This window comes from Dioscorea cayenensis, chromosome 19, assembly GCF_009730915.1.
Source record: "Dioscorea cayenensis subsp. rotundata cultivar TDr96_F1 chromosome 19, TDr96_F1_v2_PseudoChromosome.rev07_lg8_w22 25.fasta, whole genome shotgun sequence".
In the NCBI taxonomy this organism is placed as follows: Eukaryota; Viridiplantae; Streptophyta; class Magnoliopsida; order Dioscoreales; family Dioscoreaceae; genus Dioscorea; species Dioscorea cayenensis.
Genome location: NC_052489.1, coordinates 12,879,019 through 12,889,829, shown reverse-complemented (window position 1 = coordinate 12,889,829; position 10,811 = coordinate 12,879,019). Strand labels below are relative to the sequence as shown.

General features: G+C 33.7%; 1 protein-coding gene across 6 annotated transcripts; it reads right to left on the bottom strand.

Moving 5' to 3' along the window:
* Positions 1–644: 644 nt before the first annotated feature.
* On the bottom strand, positions 645–7,434 carry LOC120283808 (E3 ubiquitin-protein ligase RHF2A-like). 6 transcript variants are annotated; one of them, XM_039290547.1, is made up of 9 exons: positions 7,283–7,434; positions 6,658–6,804; positions 6,519–6,565; positions 5,942–6,004; positions 5,752–5,860; positions 5,260–5,645; positions 5,065–5,181; positions 4,605–4,971; positions 645–951 (listed from the first exon to the last, which is right to left on the bottom strand). In XM_039290547.1, the coding sequence occupies exons 2-8, from the start codon at positions 6,787–6,789 to the stop codon at positions 4,656–4,658; spliced, it is 1,170 nt and encodes a 389-aa protein (XP_039146481.1). In that variant the 5' UTR covers positions 6,790–6,804; positions 7,283–7,434; the 3' UTR covers positions 645–951; positions 4,605–4,655. The 6 variants fall into 6 exon arrangements, with proteins under 6 accessions (XP_039146481.1, XP_039146482.1, XP_039146483.1 ...); XM_039290548.1 differs by having other exon boundaries at positions 5,065–5,175; XM_039290549.1 differs by having other exon boundaries at positions 5,065–5,172.
* Positions 7,435–10,811: the final 3,377 nt, after the last annotated feature.

The window sequence follows — 10,811 nt, the reverse complement described above, 5'->3', positions numbered from 1 at the left end:
TCTCATAAGTTTGTTAGGAAAGTACCGATGTGTCCTAAGATTTGTCAAACCCACATTGACCAAAGAGCTAACTATGCTAAATAAATATATGAGATTTACTTTCCAAGTAGGTGTAACCAACATTTGTCTATTTATGTATAACCTCAATATTGAGGAATATTCTACACTCTCATTCTCACACCACAATAATGCATTGAACACCACACATTCCCAGAAAACCTGGCTCTATAACAAACACATACCAACAAAATGATTTCATTTTGATAAAGCGATTTGCATACCTCATCCTGACATAAAATAATGCAGTTTAAAACCTCAAAAATCTCTGTTTAAACTGTAAAGGAAAAAAAAAAAAACCAGTTTGGACCGTCTAAGTCCTACCTTAACATCCTAACTATTGGCAGCAAAATCACAAAAACCAGCTCTGCACAACTCCCACACGGGCTTACAATATAAGGATGTATCATCCACAATTATAAATAATAAATTTTTCGGACAAACTTTGTAATCCACAAATTAACACAAACGAGCTCATTGATGTGCTAATGTAGGTGGCAGAGCAATATAGGTCAAAAATAGCTCACAATGGGAGACCCTGTCAACAAACTTACCATGTGTACTCCTGCAAAAAACTAACATTAAAATGGACCAAATCATGAATATTTATTCACGCTAGTAAACATTTTATCAACAATGTTACATAGTTGAATTTATATATATATATATATATATATATATATATTTACACACACATATATATAGTCCAAAGCAAATGTAAAGATGATGTTCTTTCCACAGCTTTTGTTCTCAGAATCAGACATCACAAAACCCGAAATCAATGTTACTCGACGCAATATCCAAAAGATAGCCTCGCGACAAATCCAGATAAGATTCCCATTCTACCACCTGAGGCACCAGGAATGCCTGATTGATAACCATAAAGGCCAGTATCTGTTTCATATTTGTAATTTATAAGCACTAAGAAAAAGCAAAGCAACTCAAGAGGTAAGATGAAGGAAAATATATAAAACTAGAACATAAAAAGGTGACTTCTTTCATAATAATATAGGCATGAATCCACCTCTTCGAGTTGAGGAGAAGAAAAACTCTGTCAATTTCATCCATTGCCAATCACACACTACCTGATGGATAATATGATACAAACATATAAAAAAAATACACGGACCGCAACTCCAAGTTAAGAAAATTTGCAACGCTTCCTTTTCATATTACATCCAGGTTAATATGAAAAGGTACACAGAGGACAACTCCAAGTTAAGAAAATTCGCAACACTTCCTTTTCAGATTACGTCCAGGTTAATCTACACATCTATTAGGGTTCTGACACAGGCAGGTTAATGTTATTCCATTGCCATTCCATGCAAAACTTGCGGAGGAATTATAACACTCCAGTAAATAATCTACACATAGGGAACATTGATCTACTTTGGCCATGCCAGAACACAGCACTTTTTAGAAGAGAATCTTATATTCAGATTTCAGAAGACTAGACTGTACTGCATGGAAGACTGATGCCAAAGTCAAATTGTTTCAACCTTGATCAGTCTTTGGGAGGCAACCCTAGTTAGAAAGTGCTGGACCTAGAAGTCGAATGCAGACAGTTTTTGCAATAGGCTCGTTGAGAATAAGTAAAATAAACAGATAAAGTGAGCAAATACATGTGCTTGCTTATGTCTGCAGAACTGCAGTTCAGACATATAAAGATAAATCATGAACTTCAATGACAAGAACAAGCAAAAACCATCACAAAAAAAAAAAGGAATAGTGGGAACAGATCAAAGGAGTGGTCCTTGATGACAAAGGAGCCAACCAATTAAGATGCAATCGCCATCAGCAAAATCATCAACTGTATTCTTGTTAATTCAAAGCAGCGGGAATATTAGGTATAACTTGAGAGAAACAATCATGTTTATTATTCGCAATATTTGCAGCGGACTTATAAAACAAAGCCACAAAACAAGTGATCTTGATTAGTTTCCTTGTCAATAAATCATAAAGCGCAAATGATATAACCGCTAATAGCGCAATTGTCTTCCAAGATGGTTCCTGAATTTTTTTTCCCTTGCATGTCAATGAGACTTAAATTTGTTACCATTTTAAAACCCAAAATTACTTGTTATGTTACTGGATAGTTAAACTTTAAAGAAACCTAGCAATGACTTGTGGGTTTCTTTAAAAATTACCTTTTCAGATCCATGCAGAATATAGTTTTCCGTTGTTCACCATCTCCAACTAGATTTGTCCACAACTTGGTTTTCCAAATCTTTTTGGCATATTTTAATCTTCTTTGTATTTTCATGATTTTCTAAATCTTTGAGCCTTAGTTTTCCTAAATATTTTCCCAAGTTTATAAATCATCATGTGATCCTATATTTCAGAATATTCATTGTACTTATTTACATATCTTATTTAAGTAATTTAGCATTTAACTAACTGAAACATTTGCATTGTATTCTCTTGCAATAGTCGGACTTTCTTCTAGGTGATAATAATTGTCATATTCTTTTTCATCTAAGCAAAGACAATGTTTATATGCATAAACAAAAATACCTGTGTCTTTGTACAAGGACAACCATATCCACATATTGAATTTGCTAAATTTGTGTATCAGACTTTCAAAGACTATGATACATAACTCACATATCCATGCCCCAGTAACACTAGCAAGAAGACAACATGTTGGTTAGTCTTTTATCCTATCATCATCTATGGGATAAAACGAGCATTGCATATCCTAGGTTACCCTGACCCATGACAATATGATAATCAGTTTGGTTCTCTAACCATCAGTTTTGTGTTGTCATTTGTAACAGATGCATGCTGTCGAATGTTTCATTTTACTTTTGGCATTGCTTACTGTATTATTCACAATTTTGTTTATTCCTCAGGGCCATGTTCAGTTGGAGAATAAGCAGGGAAAGCCAAATCTATGCAAAGTTATCCAACCAAATTTATTTGATTAACTTAATCTAATCAATAATTCAGTATTAAAAGAAATATTAATGTCAATTCATATTTCTTGTCAGTTAGCTTCATACAACCAAGAATAAAAAAATTTGTTTTAAATTAATATTAATCAAGCTAAAACTCAAAATGACTAGGGTAAACCTAGGAGAAGAGTATTTCCTACCACTTTAATTCAAATTTCAAACCCTTAAATCATTTTATCTCAACTATTTCCAACCATTACCACACCACTTTGGTTATTAAAGCTTTCTCTTCTCCATTACAATTCCATGTTTTGATTTGATATATTTCCATGCCAAAAAAAAAAAACATAGGCTTAACTCTTAAGTGCAATTTTGGTCTCTGTACTTTGCCTCGATGATCAATTATGTCCTTTTACTTTTATAATATTACACATATCTTGCCTTCTAGTTCATTTTGCTCCCTGTACTTTCAAAATGTTCACTACAGTGGTTATTTGACATCAATCCAAACATACTATTATTTTATGCTCTCTATCCCCAATAAATGTGAAATTTGACGAAAATGGCTAGTAATATAGGCTACCAAACTTATATATGTTTCCACATTAGCATCTTATAAGTTGTTTTAAAAACTAAAAAACTATGTCAAATTGGGGAAGTGGATAAAATAATTATAAGTTTTGTTTCAGGAAGTATAAACGCAGCCACCAAATTAAATATTTTAAAGTATAAAGACCAAAATGAATAAAAAGACAAAGCATGGGGACTATCTTGAATATTTTAAAAGTAAAGAACAAAAATGAAAATTGAGGCAAAGTATAGCACTCATCCCTACTCCTAGGCATCTGATTCTCGATAACATTTTCATACCACAAACTAAACTACCTATCTGACCTGAGGCTCAAAAGGAAACATAATTCAAACCCATAGTCCTGTGCTAAAATGTTTTCAATCATGCATATGCAACTCCTTGACGCTTAACCAAATACAAATGAACTCTAATTGAGCATTCAATAAAAAAAAAATTACTTGATTCTTTCTTATTTGACAAGGTGAATGTATAAGATATTACCATTGGAAGATGCAACCAACTACATGAACGGAATATCTAAGGCAAAAATTCTATTATAATGATCAATTACACACCACACATTCCTCAACAAAAAACAAAGATAAAAAAAAGCAATCAAACGACACCGCACATCCCTATTAAAGAATCCATGTTTGCTCAATAGGGACTAACAATGGGACTGTTGCATTTCAATGAACCAGCTCACCAAGTAAATCATCAGAACCCATGAGACATCTCTGCTTAAATACACTCTTACCACTATTTCCTAGAGAATAGCATAAGCCTTTGAGATTTGATCTATAATTTAAAGTTTCATACTAGACAAAAGATGATTTTAAGAATGTCCTAACTCTCCTCACACCAAAATTTTGGGAAATGGCTCAACAAACAGGATAAAGTATTTATTCCTCAATTTCATAGTGCTTGACTAAGAAAATACTGATTCTGTAACTCTAGCCACCAACTAAATTATGTGAATAGTTTTGCTCTGGGAAAGTCTTCATGGAAATTATAGCACAATGACGCAGACAAAAAACAATTAAGTAATAAGAACAATCCAATCACTTGCAAACTGAACATACCTTGAATGCAGAACTTCAGTCACAGAAATTAATTTCAAGACAAGCTACAGATCAATTTGAACCTGAGCTTGTAGCACAAGAAGTAGATGAGTTACTTCCAGTAGCAATGGTGTTAGTTTCATTCTCTGCAACCCTCTCAATACTTGGTTCTGAAGACGATAATCTTCCTGGGTCATCTGGAGAAGCAGGTACTGCTGTTGCTCTTCGACCATCTCTTGTATCCAAACGCTCTATCAAACGTGAGACAGTGGCAATTCCAGCATTAACCTCCCTCCTGACTTCAGAACCAAGATCTGCCACAGAAGAGTTACGGGAAAAGAGCCTCTCTTTCCATCCTCTTGTGCTTTTGGTAACAGATTCTTTGTACCTAATGATAACCATAACAAGGGAAGCTAGTTCAGAAGTTTCAAATTACTTGGATATAATCTGATCCTCTGGATTCATTGAAGTGGAGGCCTACCTCATTGAGACAGTATTTAGGCGAGACTTCAAAGATTCCAGAACAGATTGGACCTCTGATGGCCCAGCTCTATCATGATTAACAGGAGAGGATTGACCTGGAGAATTCCTGCTATTCCTTCAATAATGTCAGAAACAACATGAAACCGAGAATTGGGTTGAATGATGCAGAGAAATAGGCCATCAAAGGAAGTACATGTTACTAGAAAGGCCAGATCCGGTGAATGAGCCCACAGTAGTCCCAGATGGCAAGATATTGACCTGATCAGATTGAGCTGGAGTCACATTTGTGGCTCGAAGGGGAGGTTCTTCATCAGAAGTATGAGCTGAAGGACTTGCGAAAAAAATAGCAGGAGTAGGTTCATCTTCTCCTCTCTGGGAGGAAGATGCAGAAACAGACCCACTAGAAGGTGCACTTGGATTTGTCGAAAAAAGTAGAAATTGTGGGTGGCCCTGAGCACCAGATCTACCACGCTGCACTACTCTTCTACCAATATGATGTGCCCGTCCCATTGCAGCAGCAGCAGCAAGGTGCTGGATTATGCGTTCTTCAAGTTCAGAATCATTAGCACCAACAGGCAACTGCAGTCAGATGTTCCAAATTGGAAGACAATATTTTAATGAGAGGATATAAGATTAATCTCCAAAAGCATTAAGCCAGAACACAGAGAACAACAGAATTACTTACATGTTGAAGATCAAATTCCCCAAAAGCAGGGTGATGAAAAATGGTGGCTGTTCGTGTTTGATTAGACCTAATATTTCGCTCGCTTTCAACTGCCTCAAGTAGCTCTTGGCTGCCATGTCAAACCAGAAACTCAGTGAATGAAAAAATTCCACCAAGGAAAAGCCCCAGTTTTAGGGCAAGTCAAACAAACCTGGAAGGATCCTTCAAGCTGATGGGCTGCCAGCACATAGGGCACTGGGAACTTCTTTGGCACCTGCCACTCAAATCATTAGCACATGATCCAAACATCTTAGAAAAAGGCATGACTAAAACATGTGTTCTAGGGCCTGTTTCTAGGAGCTTAATTATAAAACACAATTAAAATGAATCCTTCAACTGCAAAAGAGGAAAATAGAGAAACCTCTTGTATGGAAACAAATGAACAATGAAGCTTTTCAGAGTAAGAAAAAATTCATTACTGGTGTTCCAATGCTTGATCAGACAAACACAAAAAAATAAAAGGATGCTTCTACTTCCCACAAAAACTTAGTCATCTAAGTTGGAAAGGAAAATTACAGTTGTAAACAAATTTAATCTCTTGAGTAAACAAAGGATCACGAAACTAAAACTACAGAAACAAAAATGGCCGTTAGTTGAAAACACATGGAAGACAAAATCCATTTTACGCCCTTACATGGATGATCTATTAATAGGCATGCCAGCACAGCCTAATCACAATAAGACAAACAGAAAAACCATCATTAATTTAAGGAATAAATTGTATATACCATTCAAGAATGCATTGAAGATGAAACTCATGCTTGCAAGTAGTCACCTGACCAAATATAACCAAAATTAATGCAAGAATTAAAACAACCACAGCTCGACCACAAATATCCAGCAAAAACATTCCATCTGATCACATACAGTTGATGGATCACTATCACAGAAAGCCTCAAGACATATGCTACATGAATCATCGCAGGCATCTTGCACGCCACCTTCCACAAACGCAGCAGCGGATGAAGCATGGTTCTCCAGCTTCATAGGCTCATCCATCCTCAAAACCTAAACCTGAAATTCAAGCAAAACAGAGCATTGAAGACCCAAAAAGATGCCTATAAGCCAGCAACAAGAGATGCGCAATTGATCGTAACAAGAACAAATCAAGCAGAACCTTTGACATCAAATAAAAAAAAACGATGCTTCAACAATCTATAACCACACAAGAAAAAACAATCATTCAATTATCTCAATCCATAAAGGTAACGCCTTTATTCGGAGAATGACCAAACTCCACTCGAAGAACAACTAAAGACGGCACCTTTATAAAGAACCAAGACATTCCAAACGTGCAGAACAATCCAAAACCAAGAACCGCAAGAATCAATCCCCAATTTCACATCAAAAAGATCAAAATAAGAAAAATTCAACAAAAAAAAAAAACAAGGAAAATGCATGGAATAAAAAAAGATTGATCTAGAACCCCAGAGAATCAGATCAAATAGAAACAACGCAAGAAAACAAAATCGAAGCTGAAATCGACTCATACCTCAGTGTAATCGCCCTAGATTCCGATTGAATGATGGATGAATTGGTCTTCGGCGGTTGTGATCGAGCTTAATAAACTGAGAGGAGATGATAGAGAGAGAAACCCTAGAGAGAAAGCGAGGGCCCGCTCTGACTCTTCCCGTGTTAACATATGGCCTCCAAATCTTGACAAGATCTCTCGATAAATTTCTTTTTTTATATATTTTTTTAAAACAAATCTTAAAAAAATTCAAAGTATTTTTGATACTCAAAATTTTGAGGTTACAGCACAACTTCGTTTGTTTTTTTGTTTGGTTTGTTAAAAAGTTAAAAGTACAGCACAAGAGGATGTCAGAATACAGCACAAGTAGTTAAAATTTTTGTACCACCAAAACCTCGTTACAAAAGTTTTATAATGGTACAAAACAACTAAAGACTAAATTACCCTTAATAAAAAATAAAAAAAAATATAATCATGTATATCACACCCACGACGCTCATCAAGTCTAATCAAGCCTAATCAATTTTAATAATATAATATTTTTTTAAATGTAAGATCGATATTTTAAAATTAAAATTTTAAATCATAAAAATTAACATAAATTTTTGAAATATTTCAATTTAAAAATTAAAAATTTAAATTATATAAAAAATAAATATAAATCTCTTCATATCTTATATTCCTGAATCATAGATATGATTTTCATACATATATATCAAACATATTAGCAATCTCATATAAAAAATAATATTATTTAACTGATTGATATATTAACATGAATTTATCATGTATTTTTTAACAAAAAATTAATTAATTTTTTATATATTTTGAAAATTTAAAAAAAAATATAATTATGATTTACTAAATTGATTAATTATAAAAAATTAATTAAAATATTGAAAACGATATCTTGTTGTGAAGTTATTTATTGTAAAACAAACATAAAATAATATAAAAGGTATTAAAAGTAATTTTATAATATTTACTCGAGAAGTTATCCATAGAATATTAAACATGGTACAAAACAAATAGTTATGTTGTACCACAACTACTTGTTCTGTTCTATACTGCTTGTGCTGTACTTAGCTGCGTATCAAACCCACCCTAAATTCATTTAGAGATCATGTATTTTTGTGTAAAAAATTCATTTACTTATTTATCCTAAATTATTTAATTTACTCATATGCCCTTGAGAAAAATCCAAGTGAAAATTTTAGCAAAATCTTTTATTTGCTATTGTGAAAAAAATAGCAAGATTACTCGTGGTTCCTTTAATTTTTCAAATATTGTTTATCACCAAAGAATAAGTTGTTGATGTTTTATCTTAGTTAAAATGACTCTCGTTTTACCTTTTTATTTGTATTAAAAATCATATATATTATTAGATATTAGTTACATAATTAGTTTTAATAAGTAATCATGGTTTTTTAAAAAATAAAAAATAATTTATGCAATATTTGATAATTTGAAATAAAAAGGATATTTTATACAAATAAAGGATCAGGAGACAAATGTCATTTTCATCCAAGTTAACATATAGTGTTACATAGTAACAAGTAAAAAAAATTAAAAATAAAAAAGAGTGTTCAAGAACCAAATTTGGAGAATATCATCAATATAGAAGATTTAGGGTGCTGGGAGTATTCGAACCATTCTTGCAAAAAAGCCTGCCACCCAATTTTGATCTTTAGAACATTGAATAATGGTAAATTCTTTGTGCTCATTGTAGTCACCGATTACTGCAATTAACATGATCAAAGACAAAAGATAAAACTACAATAGCCACACATGAACTTTAGCCCATCTAAATCTAATCCCTTAGCCTCGATTATAATAGTTAATGCCACTTGGAATTCCACAACGTTGCTTTACACCGTTGTTAATGGAACCAACCCTACCAACCTGATGAGACTATACTTAGTCATCATTATAAATTCAACTCCCCTTTTTCCTTCCTCATAAGAAGCGAACCTGCTAATGTATTGATTACACCAATGAAGCCTATGGAGACTTGAGTTCTTTGAGGAATTAATTTATTAGTAATGACAATCCATTGGGTAACAAATGTCAATCAGAGATATTTAACCTTTGAAATATAAAATTACATCAAATTTTATAAATCATCTAAATTGTGGAAATGATAATTGAGGAGCAACATTGATTTGCTCATCATTCCATGTATTTCGAAACAACCAATCTACATCATTAAAACCATTAAAGCAATTAAAAACCATTGTATGATTGAATGATTTGCCAACCTCATTGAACAATGGGTAATCTTTAAAATAGATGCTCACCATTTTCCAATTTAAGGGTGTAGAAATAAAACTCGTCCTTAGGCCCAAGCATAATTTTATGTAGATTAGCCTTAGTAGGAACTTATTTATGTAACACCCACCAAGTAATAGCCTTGGCATGAGGGACAAAATGAGTTTTCCTGCTATCCATCCTAAGCATCATTAGCAGATTGAGTTTAATTATATGAATAAGCTTTAGGGAAACTTCTTTGAGTGAAGAAATTAGAAATAGCTTTAAATAAAGAGCCACTGATTTCATTCCAATAATATTTATAAATTTTAGCATTAAAATCATTGGGACCTAGCTCTAACCATTTAGTATAGAGCACAAAATATGATAGGTCTCATATTTAGTGGCAACAATAATTACAAAGATTTGCTTGAGTTTAAGGTATAATAGGAAGTTCTTCATGGAGAGAATATAGAATATCATGAAAATTCCTATTATTATCAAGGTTCCACAAATTAGGATATAATTAAATGAATAAACATTCAATACATGGCCAAGAGAGGACCAAGTCTATAAAATCATTTAAGAGACATGTAATTTTACTTCTATGGTTATGAGTCTTAGCCAAATTATGAAAAAGGAACTATTGACATCACTGTCATGTGTTGACCTATTCTAATCTCCCTCTATGGGCCCATTTGAATGAGAAGTATCTCAAAAGAGCCTAGTCTCATATGGGTAAACACATTTTAGTTAATATCTCTTGTTAGTTCCTCCGGTGTGATTTATGGGTATTAGGTAACACTTAAGCACTCATAGAAGTCTCAAACAAACCAATAAAGAAAAAGCACACAAACAAACACAAAGAGACACACAACGTTGGTAACCCGGGTTCAGGCTCCACTCGCCTACGTCGCGGGGCCAGCCCCGGGAGATAAACAATCCACTAAAAGAGGTAAAAATAGATGAGTGCAAACACTTATCACTCACATTCTCAACAATAAAGATCACTACCCTCTCTAGATTGTTTGGTGCTCACACACTCTCCTCCAAGAGTCACTCAAGAGTCACACCTACAATCTACGAGCAAGGTAGCTTATATAGACGCCTCAACGTCCAAAATATAGCACATACCTCTTTTAGAATCTCCGCGGCTACTAATTTAAAAATCTGCAGAAATTAGCTGTTGCAACTTTTGTTGTAACATGAATTGCAACATGGCCCTAACTGCTGACTTGACTGAGTTCTGGTTACGTTGCGGACGACCTCAAGACCCATCAACCTCCCGGTCATGCTTAGTCCG